The sequence below is a fragment of the Bos grunniens genome, chromosome 5 (assembly GCF_055505025.1).
Source record: "Bos grunniens cultivar Pamir isolate PY7600 chromosome 5, Bosgru_T2T1.0, whole genome shotgun sequence".
Taxonomy (NCBI): domain Eukaryota; kingdom Metazoa; phylum Chordata; class Mammalia; order Artiodactyla; family Bovidae; genus Bos; species Bos grunniens.
The window spans coordinates 24,243,743-24,266,667 of record NC_141169.1 but is presented as its reverse complement, the minus strand read 5'-3'; the positions used below and the strand labels follow the sequence as shown (position 1 = coordinate 24,266,667).

General features: G+C 42.3%; 1 protein-coding gene across 8 annotated transcripts in view; it reads right to left on the bottom strand.

The window, feature by feature from the left end:
• Positions 1–22,925, bottom strand: part of CRADD (CARD and death domain containing adaptor protein) — a 190,676-nt gene that overhangs the window by 150,704 nt on the left and 17,047 nt on the right. For 2 of the 8 annotated variants that reach the window (XM_086399054.1, XM_086399053.1), the window contains exon 3: positions 1,833–1,930. The exons of the other annotated variants lie outside the window; for them this stretch is intronic. In XM_086399054.1, coding sequence (XP_086255180.1) covers positions 1,833–1,930 — 98 coding nt within the window. The remainder of the gene's footprint in view (positions 1–1,832; positions 1,931–22,925) is intronic. 8 annotated transcript variants of the gene reach the window in all.

Sequence of the window (22,925 nt, the reverse complement as noted above, 5' to 3'; positions counted from 1 at the left end):
AATGAAGAGACAGAGGAAGCATTCCACACAGGGCCAGTTCCCTATTCAAATTCTCTGCCCACTAAATGGTCAAAGCAAATGTCCCCAACTTCTCAACCCACAATGGACTCTTATTATTTCATATATCAAATTATTTCCATTATTACACACCAATCTCATTTTGCCTGACAATACTCCACAGGTCAATTCTCCTCTTCATCAAAACTTGCTTTTCTTATATATGTCCATTTCCTTGCTCTCACAAATTCCATCACAACACTGCCACCACCATCATTTCCCAAAATATAGTTCACAGGGGATTTTGCTGAGAGCAGTGGGGCAGGGGGAAGGGGAGGGGGAGTCTTGAGCCTTCAGAAGAGGTAGTGGAAACTGGTTCAATTTTCATTTTTACAATCCATCAATAGTATTTTTTTTTGTTGCTTCAAAACAGAACCCTTTTAGATTATGCAACTGCATATCTAAGGAGTATGTGAAGCAGTGAGTGACAATCAGATACTCAGCTGAACACTGCCAGTAACCATGGTGGCTTAAAGCTATTTTACTCTTAGACATACATTATTTCACTGATACTCGTAATGGGCCATTGGTTTAAAAAAAGAACTACAGGAAACACTGATAGGGGAATAAAAACGGGAGATGAATGTAAAAATTATAAGGCTGTCCCTTACAAGTTTTACAACCATTTACTCAAAATTCCTTTGCAATAAAACAAAATGTCTAAACCTACATTAAAAGGATCCAAGATAGTGACAATTATATCCAATGTGCCCTATCACTTGGGAATATGCTTTCCTTGCTAGTGAAGTTTGTAAGGTAGAGGGGCAAAGTGAGATGCAAAGAGCTGACTCATTTGAAAAGACCCTGATGCTGGGAAAGATTGAGGGCAGGAGGAGAAGGGGGCGACAGAGGATGAGATGGTTGGATAACATCACTGACTTGATGGATATGAGTTTGGGTGGACTCCGGGAGTTGGTGATGGACAGAGGGAGGCCTGGCGTGCTGCAGTTCATGGGGTCGCAAAAAGTCGAACACGACTGAGCAACTGAACTGAACTGAACAAGTAATTTATGTGCTCAGTCGCACAGTCATGTCCAACTCTGCAACCCCATGGACTGCTGTCCACCAGGCTCCTCTGTCCATGGGATTTTCCAGGCAACAATACTGGAGTAGGTCACCATTTCCTCCTCCAGGGGATCTTCCCGACCCGGGATCAAACCCATGTTTTATATCAGAATATCAAAGATGTCAACTTCTCTGGTCCTCAGTTTTCTCATCTTTTTTTTTAAAATATTTATTTATTTATTTATTTGGCTGTGCCGGGTCTTAGTGGCAGCATGCAGGATCTTTTAGTTGTGGCATGTGGAATTTAGTTCTCTAAGCAGGTATCAAACCTGGGGCCCCTGCATTGGGAGTATGGAGTCTTAGCCAATGGACCACCAGGGAAGTCTCTCCCACCTTTCAAAAGGACTTGTTGACTTGGCAGTGGCACCCTCAGTCACACGTGAGGCTAACATGTGGCGGACTCTGCTCTTCAGGCTAACTCAACCACCACCCCAACCTTCTTCTCTTGTACTGTCTCCATTCTAGAGGCTAGGACAACAAACATTCACTTGCAGCAAGGAGTGGCCACATGACTGTTTCAGCCAATGAAACAAAAGAGGGGGTGTGCTGGTAATTTCTGAAAAGACTACTGCTTTTCCGATAAAAGTGACAGGTGCATCAGGAGCCACTCCTTCCCCCAGCTTCCAGTCTTATAGCTGCACTGTTGGTAGCGGCAGTCATCTTGCTACCGGGAGGAAAAGAGAAGCCAAGAGAAGAACAGAGACACTCACCCAGATGCCTTTGAGCCGATGAACCAATGACAGAAACACTCGCCCTGAGGCCTTTGAGCCAATGAACCAATGCCAGAAGCAGCTGACTTCCAGACTTCCTGTTAAACGATTTAAAGGGATCTTGACTCACTTTGCCATTGTCAGTTTGGTGGATTTTGTCCATTTGCTTGACTTGTTGGCAAGCACATTCCCGACCAATGCACTATTCACCAGATTCACAGAATCAAATGTTTGTCTGTAACCAAGAATGCAGAGCTCCTCAACTAAAAAACATTCAAATGAGAGTTTAAAGGAAAAGGACACAAAGAGTGAAGGAAATTTTGTTTTCTTCTCCTGCCCAAAGAATCCATCTATTTTATATCTCTATAAAACCAGCCCTTGGCCTGATTTCATTTCAGGATCAGAATCTCAGGGTTGGGAAGGGAGTTCATTTTAACCACCTGAGCTCTCTAAATAATCTTTGAAGCCGCAACTTAGCTGCTGCTTGAATAATGCATGAGGGATATAATAATGATGATGGGTTTGCTACATCTAGAAGGAGCCCATAACCATATCTGGACAACTTTAGAAACATCTTTCTCATATTAACCTGACATTCCAGCTATTTGTCTTCCTTCCACCTTCTGAGAAATATACAACAGAGAGAACCTCTTCTATGAATGAGACCCATCCAAATGGATGAAAGCAGCTGTCATATCACCTCATTTGCACACCCTTGTTCACCAACATCCTTTACCTTGCCTCCTGGGAGAGGAAACAGGTTCTAACGCAGCACCATCCAACAATGCACACTACATACATAATTATAAGTTTTATGTTGACCTAGCAGTCACATTTTTTAAAGAAAAATGAAGTATAATTAATCTTGATAACATATTTTAGGTAGCCCAATTTATCAAAAAATCTTTTCACTTCAACAGATACTCAGAATAAGGTAAATAATGAGATATTTTACTTTTTTTTTTCTTTTGGTACTAGGTATTTGAAATTCAAGACACACTTTTCCACTACAGGACATACCGGTTTGGAGCAGTCACAGTTTCATTATTCAATAGCCACGCATGGTGGAGGCTGCCATATAGGAAAGCACAGGTCTGAGGGAAGAACATGCTGTTTATTATAGATGGACAACATGCACTGCTCAGTTAATCAGATAAATTGGCAAAATGTCACAGTGACAAGTTTCTTGACCTAGAGTACTACACAGATCTCTTTTAAAGGAGTAGGAAGGAGAATCAAATCTCATGGACCTCTGTAGCTATGTCCTTGAACTTCCAGGGGTCAAGGTTCCCCAACCGAGAAAGTGTCTTTAAAAGTGCCTCTTTTTTTTTTTTTTTTTTCAGTTTATCCTCAAAATAAAAATATACAAAAAAGTCTCTATGGCATATAGAATCTGAGAAGCTCTAAGATCCCAGTTTGAAAACACCCTTGGAACAGAATCAGGGGGGTCTTTATTTTCATTTTGATTCTGCCACCAAACTAAGAAGTATGGGAAAAAATCAGTTTATTTTTCTAGGCCTCTTTTCTTAAACGGAGTTCCACTTTGCCACTAAGCAACACTGTTAAGCATTCAAAAATCATCCTTTCAATAATCTACTCTAGAACTTTGCCCACAAATAGCATAAAGCTCCTTCTCAGTCTATGGTTTGTTTGTTTTTAATATTTTTATTTTATTTTTTGGCTGTACCATGTGGCATGAGAATCTTAGTTCTCTGAACAGGGACTGAACTTGTGCCCCCTGCAGTGGAAGTGTGGAGTCCTAACCACTGTATCACCATAGCGTTCCCAAGTCTATGGTTTTTGAACCCATAACCCTCACTACTGAAAATCAGGATTGCATTTACCTTCCTTCATAATTCTGACATTTCTCCACTTTTCAAAATTCCATAAAAATAAAAATATCTCCAATTACAATTACTAAAATACCATTCTTCTGGAGCAAAATATCTTACACTCATTTTGAACAACTAAATAATCTCTTACAATCCACTCAGCTTTCTCAAGCTTTAATTGTATGTTACCATGAATTTTACTGACCTGTTCAGGATGACCATCCTGTCTTTGATTTACTCATTTTACAGATACATGCTAAAGATACATTGTACATGCCAACACAATGGGAATACGAATGGGACATGAACAAGACAGGCAGAATCAGTCCCTGCTTGCAAAGAGATGACAATCTAGAGCTGGATGAAAGAATTAAATGAGCAGGACAACTTCAGGTAGTAAAACATGATATAATAATGCAGTTCACATTTGTGCAAGAAAGGGAAAGTGAAAGCTGCTCGGTCATGTCTGACTCTTTGTGACCCCATGGACTATACAGTCCATGGAATTCTCCAGTCCAGAATACTGGAGTGGGTAGCTGTTCCCTTCTCCAGGGGATCTTCCCTTCTCAGGGGATCAAACCCAGGTCTCCCGCATGGCAGGCAGATTATTTACCAGCTGAGCCACAGGGAAGCCCAAGAAGACTGGAGTGGGTAGCCTATCCCTTCTCCAGCAGATCTTTCTGACCTAGGAATTGAACCGGGGTCTCCCGCATCACAGGCCAATTCTTTATCAACTGAGCTATCAGGAAAGCCCACCATGTGTGAGATATCCTTCTAAATATTAACTTATGAATCCTCATTACAGCTTTATGAAGTATATGCTGGTATTATCAACCTCACTTTCATTTTTTTTATTTTTTGAAGTTGACCAACTCCAGATGTCTTTATTTACAATAGTCATCTGAGGGGGATCATTACCTCAGAATTCAAATTCACTCTTACATACCAGGCTGTATATTGTCACCCTGTTTATTTAACTTACACGCAGAGTACATCATGCGAAATGCCAGGCTGGATGAAGCACAGGATGGAATCAAGACTGCTGGGAGAAATATCAATAACCTCAGATATGCAGATGACACCACACTTATGGCAGAAAGTGAAGAAGAACTAAAGAACCTCTTGAAAAGTGAAAGAGGAGAGTGGAAAAACTGGCTTAAAAATCAGCATTCAGAAAACTAAGATCAAGGCATTTGGTCCCATCACTTCATGGCAAATAGATGGGGAAACAATGGAAACAATGAGAGACTTTATTTGGGGGGTGGGCTCCAAAATCACTGCAGATTGTGACTACAGCCATGAAATTAAAAGATTCTTGTTCCTTGGAAAAAAAGCTATGACCAACCTAGACAGCATATTAAAAAGCAGAGATATTACTTTGCCAACAAAGGTCCATCTAGTCAAAGTTATGGTTTTTCCAGTAGTCATGTATGGATGTGAGAGTTGGACTATAAAGAAAGCTGAGCACTGAAGAATTGATGCTTTTGAACTGTGGTGTGGAAGAAGACTCTTGAGAGTCCCTTGGACTGCAAGGAAATCCAACCAGTCCATCCTGAAGGAAATCAGTCCTGAATATTCATTGGAAGGACTGATGCTAAAGCTGAAACTCCAATACTTTGGCCACCTGATGTGAACAACCGACTCATTTGCAATGACCCTCATGCTGGGAAAGATTGAAGGCGGGACGAGAAGGAGATGACAGAGGATGAGATGGTTGGATGGCATCACTGATTCAATGGACATGAGTTTGAGTAAACTCCAAGAGTTGGTGATGGACAGGGAGGCCTGGCATGCTGTAGTCCACGGGGTCGCAAAGAGTCGGACACAACTGAGCGACTGAACTGAACTGACCAGGTCCCAGGATTACTGAGGAGTTTCCCTTCTCCTTAAGCTCCCCTGCAAAATGTGGACAGCCTGGCTGCTTGCTGCTAAAGCTCTGTTCTGAACTTCTCACCAAATGCTCCATAATTACCCAACTCATCAGGAGCTATGTGAGTTCTACTAAAACTTTGGCACCTGGCATACTAGCACTCAGGTGTTAGGTAAACTTGATACCTCCTCCCTCTTTCTTACAATAATTTTTATAATTGGACTTTCTAGGTCACTAGTTTCTGATCAGCCCCATTTTTATACCTGAGAAAACAGAAACAGGTTCAGGCAGGTCAGATCTCTCAGCTCATCTGGAACCAGCTACACAGAGATCTAGAGAAAGAGTATTCCAGAGAGATGGAACAGCAAGTGTAAAGTTCTTAAGATGGGATGGACATGGGAGAATGAACCTGGGAGACTCCAGGCATAGAAAAAAACCAAAACATGGCTAAAACATAAAGCAGGGGAGAAGAGTCGTAGGAGGGGAAGTTGAAGAGGTGGGAACAGGAGCCAATTTATGATGAGTCTGTATTTTATTACAAGTACAATGGAAGCCCACTGGGGTATTTTAAGCTGGAGAATGATATGATCTGATTACATATTTTAAAAAAGATCTCTGGATGCTGTGGGGGAAAATGGAATCAAAGAAGCCAGTTAGGAGAGAGAAACTGGAGGCCAAACAGCTGAGTACCTCAAGTTTTCCTCTGCCATCTGTTAACATTGAATATCAGCTTCTGCTTCGTGGTCTGTGCTTACCTGTCCTGCTGCTAGAGTCACTTGCTCTAAGTTACACTGAGAACCAGAGAAGAGTTCAGAACCACTTCTCAGATCTTTTGGCTTCTGATTCCAACCTCCACTCAAACCAAGGGAACATGTACAACACAATATAAAGACAAGTAGAGCAGAAAACGAGGTCAACAGTCAGTAATTATCTTCAGAAACTACTCAATTATGTCCAAAATATTCACAGCACTTCTCTATATAAACAATTCACAACTCAAAACTGAACAGTTCAAATCAAACTCAGAGGCTTGGGATTTGACTACCATCATTCTACTTCCCACTGAAAAGACAGCATTAATGAATATCTAAGCATGCTGATGTATGTTGCCTGTAAACAATGCCATTAATAATCTCTCCCATCCCTGAATATGCATGCTCCCCATGCCATTTAGGAATGACATTTACTTCCTCTCTCTCTGAATTTGTGGCTCATGTCACAAAATGTGGTGGAAGTGATGATGTGCCAGGTCCAGATCTAGGCCTCAAGAAAAGAGGCCACCTCCATCTCCACATGCTGGGAATCCAGCCACCATGCTATAAGGAGGCTGGCCTAGAAACCAGAGGAAATGAGGCCTTATTGAGGAGAACACAGGCATGCCTTGTGTAGCCAATACCAGTCCCAGCCAAGCTCTGAAACCGAAAGCATATGGTATACTGATGATACTAGCCAATACCATGTGGAACAAAATAACAACCCAGCTGAGCCTGGTCAACTCACAAATTGTGAGAAATAATAGACTGTCATTGTTTGAAGCCTATTATGGTGCTGTATTATGCAGCAAGAGATAATGAAATAAAACATATAACATGTAAACTGTTGATTCTATGGGCCTTTTGTAAATCATGAATGCAATCTGAGGAAGTTAAACAGATCAAAACAACCAGAAAAATCCATGCATGAAGACATCTCATTATTATTTAGCTTCCTTGGGAATTCGGCATTGCTTCTGATTTTTAGGCATATGTTACTTGTTTTACATAAGGACTCTAGTTTCTATATTTAATTAAAATTAACGTTTTTACTTAAGAATCCCTTGTGTACTGTATACATAAAAGATGGGCACAAAAAAGGACAGGAATGGCATGGACCTAACAGAAGCAGAAGGTACTAAGAAGAAGTGGCAAAAATACACAGAAAGTGAAAGTGAAGTCGCTCAGTCATGTCCAACTCTTTGCGACCCCAGGGACTGTAGCCTACCGAGCTCCTCTGTCCATGGGATTTTCCAGGCAGAAGAACTATACAAAAAAGATCTTCATGACCCAGATAACCATGATGGTGTGATCACTCACTTAGAGCCAGATATCTAGAAATGTGAAGTCAAGTGGGCCTTAGAAAGCATCACTACAAACAAAGCTAGTGGAGGTGACGGAATTCCAGTTGGGCTATTTCAAATCCTAAAAGTTGATGCTGTGAAAGTGCTGCACTCAATATGCCAGCAAATGTGGAAAACTCAGCAGTGGCCACAGGACTAGAAAAGGTCAGTTTTCATTCCAATCCCAAAGAAAGGCAATGCCAGAGAATGTTCAAACTACAACACAACTGCACTCATCTCACATGCTAGCAAAGTAATGATTAAAATTCTCCAAGCCAGGCTTCAACAGAGTACATGAACCATGATCTTCCGGATGTTCAAGCTGGATTTAGAAAAGGCAGAGGAACCAGAGATCAAATTGCCAACATCCTTTGGGTTATTGAAAAAGCAAAAGAGTTTCAGAAAAACATCTAATTCTGCTTTATTGACTATGCCAAAGCTCTTGACTGTGTGGATCACAACAAACTGCGGAAAATTCTTAAACAGATGCTAATAGCAGACCACCTGACCTGCCTCCTGAGAAATCTGTATGCAGGTCAAGAAGCAACAGTTAGAACTGGAAATGGAACAACAGACTGGTTCCAAATTGGGAAAGGAGTATGTCAGGCTGTATACTGTCACCCTGCTTATTTAACTTATATGCAGAGTACATCATGAGAAACGCTGGGCTGGATGAAGCACAAGCAGGAATCAAGATTGCTGGGAGAAATATCAATAACCTCAGATATGCAGATGACACCACCCTTATGGCAGAAAGTGAAGAAGAACTAAAGAGCTTGATGAAAGTGAAAGAGAATGAAAAAGTTAGCTTCAAACTCAACGTTCAGAAAACTAAGATCACGGCATCCGGTCCCATCACTTCATGGCAAACAGATGGGGAAACAATGGCAACAGTGACAGACTACTTTTTTGTGCTCCAAAATCACTACAGATGGTGATTGCAGCCATGAAATTAAAAGACGCTTGCTCCTTGGAAGAAAAGTCATGACCAACCTAGACTGTATATTAAAAAGCAGAGACATTACTTTGCCAACAAAGGTCCATCTAGTCAAAGCTGTGGTTTTTCCAGTAGTCATGTATGGATGTGAGAGTTGTACCATAAAGAAAGGTCTGAGCACCAAAGAATTGATGCTTTTGAACTGCGGTATTGAAGAAGACTCTTAAGAGTCCCTTAGACTGCAAGGAGATCCAACCAGTCCATCCTAAAGGAAATCAGTCCTGAATATTCATTGGAAGGACTGACGCTGAAGCTGAAGCTCCAATACTCTGGCCACCTGATGTGAAGAACAGACTCATTGGAAAAGACTGAAGGCGGGAGGAGAAGGAAACAACAGAGGATGAGACGGTTGGATGGCATCACCGACTCAATGGACATGAGCTTGAGTAAGCTCCAGGAGTTGGTGATGGACAGGGAAGCCTGGTGTGCTACAGTCCATGGAATCGCAAAGAGTCGGACACGACTAAGTGACTGAACTGAACTGATGTACTGTATGGGGAAATAAAAGATGAACTAGACCCAGGTTCTACCCTCTAAAAGTTTATATTCAAGTGAAAGAAACAAATACTTCCAGTTGAAGCAGAATGTCCTTACGTGATAATCAAGTCATGTAAATATTAAGTACAATGGAGGAAATGGAGCATTCACATGGAATTTCAATGTCAAGACAAAACACAGGATATTGCAGAAAGAAATAGGAGCAAAGACAAAGATGTGGTATAGTACAGAGTATTTTTCAGGAATGGCAAGTTCACCTACAACAGAAACCAGGTATGACCCAGCCATTCTAGTCAAATAAATTGCTCCCTGTATAAGCCCTAATTTAGTGCTTATCACATGGAACTAAGAAGAGGGTGGTCTAAAGGACCCAAGGTTGTAAAACGACAACCTCTGATGTCAGCGTACTGAAATAGATGATTTATGAATGTACCATGCACACTTTCATTTCTCTTCCACTGTATCCTGCAGTTAGCCAACCACATCATCTGTTCTTCACTTTAAGTCCTTCTGCTGTTTCAAGGTTCTCCATTCACTTACTCATTTATTCATTCAATTATTTTTTTTTTTATTGGGCACCAGCTACTTGCTGGGCATTGTTCTTGGTGTTGAGGATACAATAATGAACAAGGCAGACAACAGCCCTGCATTTGTGGAGACAAACAATGATGAAGGATAAGAAGCAGACAGGGTAGGTAGTCAGAGAAGACTTGAGAAAAGCACATTAGCCCAGAGATCTGATTGTACTAAGAAAAGAAACCATCAGAATATCTTGGGAAAGAGCATTCCAGACAGAAAAACGTGCAAATAGAAAGGTCCTAAAATGCCTGCATATTCAAGGAAGGAGGCCAGTGAGTGAGGACAAGAGGGGCAGAAAAGGAGCTGAGAGGAAGCGGGGAACCAGGTCACATACAGACTTGCAGGTAATGGATTCTGGTTTCATTGGGATGGGAAGCCATTCTTCTTACACCCTTTTCCAGCCCCAACAGCCTCTACTGATCACTTCTTGTACACATTTCACTTGTACTTATAATTGCTACACAGTCTATGGATTTCTATTCATCTCTTATGCATCAGTCCTATTTTCTCAACTATGTCTCAAGGACAAGAATTATGTCATATTCTCCTCTACATTCCTAGGGCCTGGCACCCAGTGGAACTCAATAAATCTCTTTGGAAGGTGATAATGATGATGTAATCCCTTAGAGTCCTTTCCAGCTGTAAGATCTATGATTCCTTTGAACTGTTTCGACAAGCTAGTTTGCCCAATGACTCAGAGGACTGACATCTTTCTAGATATTATGAGATTACAGTCATGCCACTTTTAGGGCATTAAATGTCTGGAATGAATGACATCAGAGTTTTTCTTTAAATGAAAACTGCATCACTTGGAATAGTGGTCCCAGTACATGGAACTACTTATTAGTATTTATACTTTAAGCCATATGAACCTTAGGAGAGGCATTAATTGCAATTAAATAAATACTATCCTGATGTGATTCCATCATCAGCTATTAAACACAGCCTCAAATTTTTTGCTTCTTCTCCCACTGAAAGGTGAAGGGTAACTCCCCTCACTCTGAGTCTGAGTTGTTCTTAGTGACTTAACCAATCAAATGCAGGGAAAGTGGTATTCTGGGACTTACAGGGATATGTCATAAGAAGGCTTTTAAGTTTCCACCCACACCTTTTGGAAATGCTCCCTCTAAACACCCAGCTGCCATGTTGTGAGTAACCCAAGTACATGGAGAACCCCGTAGCAGTACTAACAGCCCCCAACCAAGCCCCCTGCCAAGAGCCAGCACCGACCGTCAGCCATCACCCCCCAGGCACCAGATGCAGGAGTGAAAAAGCTTTCTGAGAAGCAGATCCTCCAGCTCCAGCCACCTCAACCGACAGCATGCATATCAGAGACAAACCACCCAGCTGAGCCCTTCCTGAATCCCTAACCTTCAAAATAAAACAGTTGCTTGAATCTGCCAAGTTTTGCGGTAGCTTGTTATATAGCAGTAGATTTTTAAAAAGAAAAGAATCATCATAGAACATCACTACTCTCAGAGTGCCTCTCCATTGATTTTTTATTAAAGTGACAGATATATTCAGTCCAAGATTTGTCCTAAATCCAACAACTGCTCTGCTCAGAGATTTGATTTTTAGGATATGAAGAACACAAATTAGGTAACTTTGAATGAGTACCCTGAATCAATCTTACTTAATAAGATTGCAGGTCAACAAAAGTCACCTGAAAATTATCCAGTGCAAAAGCCATAGCCATAAACTGGATTATATAGATCACAGAATTACGCCGTTGGGAAAATCATGCACAGTTGCACTCAGTCACCTTGCAGGCAAGAAAACACTGCTTAAAACACTACTTTATTACACTACTTAAAAACACGGGTAGGAATTAGAAATGAAATGTACAATTCTATCATAAAGATAAAAAGATCCAAAAATTCCTGGGTGGTACAGTGGTTAGGACTCCATGTTTCCACTGAAGGGGTCCAGGTTCAACTAAGATCCTGCAAACCTCATGGCATGGTCACAAAGAAAAGGAAAAAAAAAAAAAAGATTCAACTCTTAAGCTACGATTGCATGCAGTACTAAGGATTTATGAAAATTGTTCTCTGTCGGATCCTACTTGAATGGAAAACACTCAATTGCAAATGGTTCTCTCCTTTAAAACATCCTTTTGCTAGCATAGTGAAGTTCTATTATGAAAGCAAAAGCTCCTCAAAACAGGCAGGCATTTTTACCACCTCAGTGTAAATGTCACTTCTTCCCCAAAACAGCCATTTCAGACCTTGCAAGTGAGAGGCTCTTGGAAAAGCAGCCTGCTCACTTGAAACCCTTCTGCCACCTCCCTCTTCCCCATTATCTTCTTCAAATCATGTTTGGCTCACCAAAAACACAGAACCATTAAGAGGACCTGGGGTGGAGGGTAACACAAAAAGAACAAATTTTGGTAATAAATGCTTCAGACTTTTGATTTTTCATATAAACTACTACTTTGAATTATGTCTAATCATATTCCATCCTCACATTTTTAATAATATGAATTCACACTCACCACGAGTACGCCATTTTAAAAAATCAACAAGAAGAAAATGAATTCTCAAGAAAACACCCTATAAGCTAGGGGCATAACAATGGCAAAAGGCTCTTAAGAGATAAATATCATCTTCCAGATTTAAAAGTATATATTTGTTTGGAAATTAATTCATTAGCCATAACAACAATAAAAACACACCAGAAGGAACCAAAAAATCAACAATTACATTACTGGAAGCTATACAGGTACATGCATTTTTTCAAAAAAGAACACTAGAATTTAGAGAAGAAAAAATGTATTAACCTCTGATAAAAAACATTTAGTGACAAAATAACCATTTCTCTCACATAGAAACCATTCCTTCAGCAGCAGTAAATCACTACTTTATAGTAAATCACTAATTCAACATAACATGTCTAAAAACATATGTATTTATATTCCTACATTGTATCACATTTCTAAAACTGCTTAAAAGGCACAAGTGGCTGGAAATATCATTAAAAGTAAATAGAGAAATATTTGGTTATATGACCCTGACAATCAATAAATGGAAGTTAAATGGGAATTTAAGAAATGAAGCAAAGGACATAAATTCTGTTCCTTCCATTTAAGTCAGAACAGTAGTGGCTCCATGTCTCCCAGTGTGGAGAGTCGTTGCTGCTGCTGCTAAGTTGCTTCAGTTGACTCTGTGCGACCTCACAAACAGAAGCCCACCAGGCTCCCCCGTCCCTGGGATTCTCCAGGCAAGAACACTGGAGTGGGTTGCCATTTCCTTCTCCAATGCAGGAAAGTGAAAAGTGAAAGTGAAGTCGCTCAGTCGTGTCCAACTCCTAGCGACCTCATGAACTGCAGCCTACCAGGCTCCTCTGTCCATGGGATTTCCCAGGCAAGAGTACTGGAGTGGGGTGCTGTTGCCTTCTCTGTGGGGAGTCATTACTTACATGTTAAATTCAAAAGAAAAGGGATGTGTTCAACCTAAACTAAATAATGAAAGCAAGTTTGCCTAAATGTCAAACCACATGATACTAAGTTTCTTGCACCTTCTGTATGAAAACCTGCTCAATGGTCTTCTCTAACGCAAAAACTCAGTTGATGGGGGAAGTCAATATATTTCAATTTTACTACTTCAAAGGATTAAGGCAGTCTGTCTGACATGTTCAGGCAAACAGGAACCTGTTACCAGGGGACAAAAGACTTATCTTTCCCATTTAACATGGTTCTGCTTCAGAAAAAGATCGGTTATTAACACATGGGTATATACAGAGAATCCATAGTATACAGGAATTCAATCACAATGTTCTCAAGAGTCCCAAATATTTTTTTTCAATGTTAAAGACCTCTGTGATCACCTGATGCTTTAATGCATCTACTCAAAATATAATTATTGATGCTTTCTATGGTGTAGGCACTGTCCTAGGCTCCAGGATTGAAGGTTCAGTTCAGTTCAGTTCAGTCGCTCAGTCTTGTCCGACTCTTTGAGACCCCATGAATTGCAGCACACCAGGCCTCCCTGTCCATCACCAACTCCTGGAGTTCACTCAAACTCATGTCCATCGAGTTGGTGATGCCATCTAGCCATCTCATCCTCTGTCGTCCCCTTCTCCTCCTGCCCCCGATCCTTCCCAGCATCAGAGTCTTTTCCAATGAGTCAACTCTTCGCATAAGGTGGCCAAAGTACTGGAGTTTCAGCTTTAGCATCATTCCTTCCAAAGAACACCCAGGACTGATCTCCTTTAAAATGGACTGGTTAGATCTCCTTGCATTCCAAGGGACTCTCAAGAATCTTCTCCAACACCACAGTTAAAAGCATCAATTCTTCGGTGCTCAGCTTTCTTCACAGTCCAACTCTCACATCCATACATGACCACTGGAAAAACCATAGCCTTGACTAGGTGGACCTTTGTTGGCAAAGTAATGTCTCTGCTTTTGAAAATGCTATCTAGGTTGGTCATAACTTTCCTTCCAAGGAGTAAGCGTCTTTTAATTTCATGGCTGCAATCACCATCTGCAGTGATTTTGGAGCCCAAAAAAATAAAGTCTGACACTGTTTCCACTGTTTCCCCATCCACTTCCCATGAACTGATGGGACCAGATGCCATGATCTTAGTTTTCTGAAAGATACCCAGAAGTTATGGCAACCCCACTTTCCAAGTAAAAACAAGTCCAATCAAGTGCAGAAGATAGTTTGAGATCATGTCAGATGTGATGGAGGAAATAAAACAGGATGATATGATAGCAAGTAACTTGGGAAGTGTCTACTTTGGACTGACACCTAAATGACCAGAAGGAGCAAGGTATCAGAGGGAAAAAGGATCCAGGCACACCCAACCAAGAGAAGTGCTGGAACAAAAACCACCAGGAGGACTATGGTGGCCAACCGGAGAGACAACAGAGGGAGGCCTGGGTGGCTGGGGCACAGTAAGAAGGTGGGAAACACCAACGGAATGGGAGAAGCAGACCACAGGGGTCTCGTTACTCTGGGGAGGAGCTCCATCAGATTCCCAGGCCGATGGAACGCCACTGGAGGAGGGTTTACACTGAGGAACAACATAACCTGGTGTATACTTTTAAAAGACGGTTATGGCTGCTGTGCGGAAAATGCATTGTACAGGGAAGCTACTGCAGTCATTCCAACAAGGGAAGGAGACTAATAGATTTGGGGGATATTTCAGAAGGCACGCTCAAAGGATAGACATTGGAGAGGAAGTTTGGTGCAGAGAAAGACAAAAGAAGGATGAGTTCTAAGTTTTTGGCTGAAACTATGGGAAATCAAGATTTCTGTTTGATGTAGCTTCTTCTTCTCTTCTCCAGCTGGAGAGCTTGGATTATCAATAGAGCCTGCCCTTCTACTTCCTATTCCAGAAGTCTTTTAATTAAGAATATTAAATTGCGGTTTCCAGATTAATCGTTTCCAGTTTTGCTATTCTGCTACTACTAATTATTCACACAAAGGCACAAAATAATTTTAAAATAAATGTGCATTAAAAATCAAAAGCTTACACAAATCTATCTACACATGTGACAGAATTTCATAGAACTATACACATGTGCAGATAATAATCATCTCTGATAATCTCTAATCTCTGATAATAGCTCTCCTTCTGAGCCAGGCCTCCTGTCTAAATTCTTTTAGGTAGTTAAGGGAGAGGTACAAGTTCTTCTTGTGTCTGTTGGGTCTTGACTGCCTTCAGCTCAAAACAATCCACATGCCAAAGTGGCACATTTAGGGGCAGCCTATTTGCTCTCCTTTGCTTTCTAAAGCAAAACTGCCTTTTTGTCCAGGGCTGTTTTCACTTCTGCTCTCAAGAACACAGCACGCAGCCAGCAACCTTGGAGCGAAAATCTGCATTTGGATGGCCCTGGGAGTCTGCAGCAGGTGTGAAACACTTTCTAAAACAATTAAAATGTCTACGCTTTCCTTTCCTGAGTTGAACAAAACAGTGCAAATGATTTAAGCCATTTGTGGAATGAATCAGAATTTGTTGTTATTGTTCAGTCGCTAAGTCATGTCCAGCTCTTGGCAACCCCATGGGCTGCAGCCCGTCAGGCTTCCCTGTCCTTCACTGTCTCCCAGAGTTGGCTCAAACTCATGTCCGTTGAGTCAGTGATGGCATCCAACCATCTCATCCTCTGTCACCCCCTTCTCCTCCTGCCCTCAATCTTTCCCAGAATCAGGGTCTTTTCCAATGAGTTGGCTCTTCACATCAGGTAGCCAAAGTATTGAAGCTTTAGCCTTAGCATCAGTCCTTCCATGAACAGTCAGGGTTGAGTTCTTTAGGATTGACTGGTTTGATCTCCCTGTTGTCCAAGGGACTCTCAAGAGTCTTCTCCAGCACCAGTTTACCAAATCCGAATGGCCCGCAGTACAGAAAAACCAGTGACCTCGGGGTGGGTGAAGTTATCCTATTTGTCCAGGGCCACCACTCTCAAGGCCCTGCAGAGAACCATCAACAATGCCAAAGACCAACAGCTGCGTCCCCATCTGCAGGCCACCACAGTCAGTACCAGTAAAGTGTGCTGGCCTGAGAAGAGCTGTGGGGTTTTTGCTTGCTCGTTTGTTTTGCAGGGGTAGAGGAAGGATGGAAGGAACGGTAGGACACAGTGAATCATGCTTTAAGAAGCCTGGAGGCATGAAGACCCTGAAAAGGAATCAAAGGACAGGTGGAGACATTTCCCTCTCACAAGGGAAACTTGAGGGTCATGCCAAGTTGAGCCACAGTCAGATGCCACATAAGACGTGGGATTCTCAGTCCCCCACCAAAGCCTATCACTCTCAGGACCCAGCAGCAGCACCAACCTGAAGCCAAAGCAGGAAGAAGTTTCTTAGTTAAGATGAAAAGTGGAATTAAAGTCTCTGCTGCTACGGCTGCAAAGTCACTTCAGTCGTGTCCGACTCTGTGTGACCCCAGAGACGGCAGCCCACCAGGCTCCCTCGTCCCTGGGACTCTCCAGGCAAGAACACTGGAGTGGGTTGCCATTTCCTTCTCCAATGCATGAAAATGAAAAGTGAAAGGGAAGTCGCTCAGTCGTGTCCAACTCTTAGCAACCCCATGGACTGCAGCCTACCAGGCTCCTCTGTCCACGGGATTTTCCAGGCAAGAGTACTGGAGTGGGATGACAACTAAAATCTGGGGGGAAATCTAGAGGACAGGGGGCATTTACTGAAGTCAGCCCTGGAAGATGGGAGTTAGAGGGATGCTTTTCTCTCTCCCTAGGCCAGTTTCCTCACATTCAAGCCTCACTCCGCAGCTCTATCAAGCCCAAATCCAATGCTTTGATAACAAGATCATCCACCAACTCAGCTTCCCTCTTTTACCTGTCTCTTGTTTTTTTAAAAAATAAATAAATAAATTCTTCCTTTGAGTCAAACAGTCTGTGTGTTGTCTTTCTCCTCACAGAACCCACTCACTCAAGAACCTACTTTGTAAACAGGGCAGGTATGTAACTCAGAAAACAAAAATGACATGGATGAGAAGACTAGAAGTAGGAAGAAGAGCTGGATTTATTAGAGAAAAACTCATTCCATTTGCAATGCCATGGATTTAATGATCAGCAAGGCACGCTGAGAAGATGTCTAGGAGATAGCACTCAGCATCTCCTTTGTCTAGACTGGTTTCTTCCCCAGTAAGGAAGGACTGTTAGTGTTACTCACTCAGTCGTGTCTGACTCTTTGTAACCCCATGGACTGTAGCCTGCCAGGCTCCTCTGCCCATGGGATTCTCCAGGCAAGAACACTGGAGTGGGTTGCCATGCCCTCCTCCAAGGGATCTCCCTGACCCTGGAATAGAACCCAGGTCTCCCACATTGCAGGTGGATTCTTTACCGTATGAGCCAGCAGGGAAGCCCAAGCAAAGACTACCTTCCTTAAAACACAAAATCATCCTAGAAGCACTCCCTACTCTACCCTCCCCTCCACAGAGATCACACCTGTGTGCTGCATGCTCTGGTGGACCTTAATTCATTGGTACTTCCTTATAAGCTGCTGTTAAATGTTCAGAATTTCACGTACAGGTCACCCCTCTCTTGTAGTACAGACTGCAGACTCCTTGTTCTACCTTCCATTTCTGATGAACCCCTTTCCTGCCTTTTGGAGCCCACAGGACTCCCGGAACACCCAAAATGTATTGTTAACAAGCCTTAGGGGTTGAGAAACCCAATACAGCCCCATTTCTGAATAATGGACAGAAATAGCACAATGGCTATCTCAAGGAATGAACAGGAGGAAATCCTTACCCTTACTTGGCATTACGTGTCAGGAGATTTGAGTTTCAATGATAATTTCCTTTAAACGAGATGAAAACAAAGACAAGGTGGGGTGTTGTGGAAAAAAAAATACACGAAAATACCTAATGGATGGGAACAAAAGGCAAATGCTCGTGACTGTAAACCTTGCTCAACTCTCTTTGTGGTTAGTACTTAAACGCTAACATTATCTCATCACCCCAATACTTAAACATCTTGAGACTAAACCATGAGTGAGTACACAGGATAAGCCGAAATTAAATCCTCGTGTGAATGTGCAGAGTACAAAGGAGTTTCATCTGTTTAGTTTACCTAATTCATTTTCTCTTATGTATAGTTTTAGAAATGAAAGAAAAGGTTCAATGGCGCTGGTATGACAAATCTCTTCTGGCAAAATTTTAGTCAAAAGGAACAGCAGAGATAATGACATACTTTCACAGGAAAAGTTTGCCCTGAAGAAAGGCCTTTCCAGTTTTGACTCTCAAAACAATTTTAGAACTAAGCATTAGCTTTAATCCGGCCCTCTGGTAAGCACCAAGAAAAGAAAGGCAAACAAAGCTGATTCCCGTCATGCAAGGCTATTTTCTGGCCTTTCTCACTCTTTATACGAAGAACGGGCAGTCTTTGTCTGTAAAGGCCCAAAGAGTAAATATTTTTTAGGCTTCGTGGACCACCAGGTCTCTACTGCAACTCCTCAGCTCTGCTGGCATGGCATGAAAGCTGCCACAGAAAACAGATAAACAAATAAGCTGTGTTCCAGCCAAACTTTCTTTATAGACCCTAAATCTGAATTTCATATAATTTTCACAGGTCAAAAGAAATATTCTTCTTTTGTTTCATTTTTGTTTCAATTCCTTAAAAATAGAAAAACCATGCTTAGCTCACAGGCCAGACTAAAACAGGTAGCAGTCTGTGGCTCCCAAGGACTTGGCCACAGGTCGCCAACCCCTGCTTTACAGTAAAGACAAGGTGGTAACAAAAAGTCAGAAAGAACTCAGAAGGTGTCAAGCCTGGTTTTCAAAGGGGAAGGCGCTGGGGAAGGAGAGAAGCAAGGAACAGAAAGTGAGTAAAAGAGGAAGGGATGCCCATGAGAAATTAGAAGACTGTCCCCTGAGGGGAGAGGAATCCATAGGAGGTGAAAGCTGGGAGGGAGGAGGGGGCAGTAATTAATTGGTGGTAACAGAAAGAAGCAGGAGGCCATGACACCTGGGCGTTGGTGGGAAATGAAAGGGCAAAAGGGATGTCAGTGAATGACTAGCCTCAGGGACAGGATGCAGATTAAACTGTAAGAAAGCTGAACAGCAGATTAATGGACAAGCCCAGAACTAAAGAACAAGGCTACTTACTGACTGTGCACAAAGCTGCTCTCAGCAGGCAAGGACAGTGTGCTGTCAGAAGCCTCCTGCAGTATGTGCATGTTGGCGGGGCGATTTTTCTTTCTACTTTTATTTTGTACAGAGCTCCCAGGAATATCAGTTCAGTCTTCAAAGTCCCCTCACCTTTAAAGTGATACAGCCCTGGGCAGAGCTGGGCTTCAGCTCTGGGGGCCCTGACCATGGTACCCACTCCAGTGCTTACCCTGTACTACCACAACTGGCATTTTCAGCAAGAAGAAAGTTAGGGGACACCGTCCCATGTGAGATTTCATTATTACAACAGTTGCTAGTAACACTGACAAAATGGATCAATACCCAGACAGACAGGTCAGAACTTAAAGCTTCATAGAGATCAGGGCAAATTCTGTTTTAAATCTGATAAAATGAGTGGCTAATGAATAGCATCCAGCAAACACTAAACAGAAACTACTACAAAATGCCAAAAAATGACTTTCATGGAGGGTCAAAAACTAAACAGTTATTATCTGCTGGCTATCCAGGAAAAGCTGAAAAATAAGATAAACTTTCATAAAATGTGGTAATAGTGCTATGGGCTGACTTATCTTCCCAAAATTCATGTTGTTCATATATGTTCACATTCGTATGTTGAAACCTTAACCCCTAATACCTATGACTGATGTACTTGGAGTCTTTACAGAAGTAACTTGAGTTAAAATGAGGCCATTAAGGGGGCCCTAATCCAACCTGCTTGGTATTCTTATAAGAAGAGGAAATTAGGACACTTGGAGAGACACCAGGGATGCACATATACAGGGATGACCTTGTGAAGAGGAGGCAGGAGGTCAGTCATCTACAGGCCAGGAGGAGGCCTCAGGAGAAACCAAACCTGCCCACAGCTTGGTCTTCGACTACTGGCTTGCAGAACTGCAAGAAAATAAATTTCTGTTGCTTAAACCACCTGCTCTGGGTATCTTATTGTGGCAACCCAAGCAAACTAATATAAACAGTTATAGCATATGGAGATTAAGAGGAAGGTGGGAGCAAATAAGGCCACCATAGATTCACTCATTCAACCAACATGTGTTACCCCACTAGGTATCCGGCAACATGCGAGGTTCTGGGTCTGTAAGGATGAAAAGCTAAATTCGTGTCTTTGCCAAATTCACTGCCTGCTGGAGGACAAAATTCCACCGGAGTATGAATGCACTGTGACAGAAATGCACCCCAAGTCCTTGGGAAACACAGGAGTTTCTCAGCCAGCCAGGAAGTGGTCATACAAAGCTTAAAGAGATGATGTCTGGAATAAGTGCTTAAAACAAACAAACAACAACAACAAAAAGGCTACCTTCTGATTAAGAATATATAGGAATATATTTTTGAACTGGAGAAAATGAGTATTGTGGAGGAGGAGAAAGTCTGATGAGTGAAAGGTGGGGTTGTCTTTTGGTCATGATGAGTTAAGGGACCAAGGACTGAAGTGCAGCTATCTATTTGGGCTGGAGGCAGGGATTTAGAAGCAGTTCACTTTGAGGAGGTCATCAAATCAGGGGCACAGATTGGTTTTGTCCAAGAAGAAGGGTGCCAGTGAGAGAAGAAGGATTTGTGAGGACTCGGGAGAAGACAAGCATTTAGGAGGCAAGCAGACTCAGTTGAGAGAAGCTGTAGACCGAGAGACAGGAGGAAAAACACAAGCCCAGGAAGGTGGCAACATCAAGAATGAGCAAGAGGGAGTGGTCCCCATGTCAGATGCTGCTGAGACATGTCAGGTGTTGCCAAGTGGCAACCTGAAAAGTTGTCAATCAATTTAACCATAGGTCACTGATAACCTCTGTGAAAACAGCTGTAAGTAGCAGAAGTCAAATGACTATAGCTTAAGAATAAATCACTGGATTTAGATGGGAGGACATTCATGAAAACCCCAAGAAATAAAAGCTTCCTGAGTCATCTTCTGGGATGGATAAGTGAGGAAGCATCAGATGATATGAACAGAGTTGCAAAAAAAAATGGTGGAGGGATGGTGGCGGGGATGGGGTGGGGGGTTTCTCATTCTGTCTTCCAATACCTCTGGGAGCAAACTGAACAAAGAGGAGAAAGGTAAGAGCTACTACGACAAGAGAGAAAACAGCATTTACCATGGGGTGAAATGAAACTCACTCAGTCGTGTCCGACTCTGCCACCCCGTGGACTGCAGCCTGCTAGGCTCCTCTGTCCATGGAATTCCCCAAGCAAGAATACTGGAGTGGGTTGCCATTCCCTTCTCCAGGGGATCTTCCCAACCCACAGATCGAACCCAGATATTCCACTCTGCAGGAGGATTCTTTACCATCTGAGTTACCAGGGAAGCCCTTTACCATGGGGTACCAGCTAACATTAAAAATAATACCTACATATACACAGCATCTTATGCTGTAGAAGATTTGTTCATATCTCCTCTCATTTAACCTGAACAACTACTTTTGGAGAAAAGCAACGAGGCAGCTCTTTTTAACAAATGTGTTTGTTCAGTCGCTCAGTCATGTCTGACTCTTTCATGACCCCATGGACTGTAGCCCTCTAGGCTCCTCTGTCCATGGGATTTCCCAGGCAAGAATATAGGAATTGCCACTTCCTCCTCTAGAGGGTCTTTCTGACCCAGGGATCCAATCCAGTCTCCTATGTCTCCTGCATTGGCTAGCAGATTCTTTTCCACTGGGCCACCTGGAATGCATTTTACACACAAAGGAATTACATTCAGAGAAAAAAATAATAAGCATCCCCCAGGTCAAACAACAAACAAAGGGTCGGACTTCATCCTGAACCTAGACCCATGTCTCCAAAAGCTCACCAACCATTTTCACTGAAGGAAGTATTAACTGGCCCTGGGCTGGCTCTCAGCTTCCTCATTTGAAAAAATGGGAACAAAAATAGTATCTACTTCACACTATTGACAAATGTAAAGCACCCAAAGGGGCTGGCTCACAATAAGTGCCCAATGAATGGGAGTCACTACCAGCTTAAAATCAATGAGTGTAACGTGAACATCACCATACCTCCTGTGTAACCAGTCTCGGTGAATTCCAATAACTGTCCAAACCAGAAATCTGGGCATCATCCCAGAAACCACCTTCTCCCTCAGAGTCGAGTCAAGTAACAAGTCCTTCCAATTCAGTGCTTCTCAACCTTATTTCTCATTATTGTCTCCTAAGGAGATTTTCTCGACATTTTTTCCCCAATTGTATCCCTCCCATGAAGTTTTAATACCATGGGTGACTGTGTATCTGTTTATTACTGTGGCCCTTAAAAAAAAAAAATTAAAGGATAATTGCTTTATGGAATTATGTTAGTTTCTGCTGTACATCATCGTGAATCAGCTATAAGCATACATATATCCCCTGCCTCTTGAGCCACCCTCTCACCCACCTACATCCCACTCCGCTAGTTCACAGACCATAAACCACTGTAACATCTATGAATTTTTTACATCACCTCAACCAATTTTTACCTCCTTGGGGCCATATCCCCTCACCGAGAACACCTGTATTAGTCCTTCCTCCAAAATCTTTCTCGAGTCTATGTCCCCTTTCCTCTATCCTCAACGCCCAGTGCCTTGTCTTTACATGTAGTTTTTCACCTGAAATATTCCAGCAGCTCCCAGCTTCCCAACCAGGTGCTCCAGAGTGAGCTGAGTGAA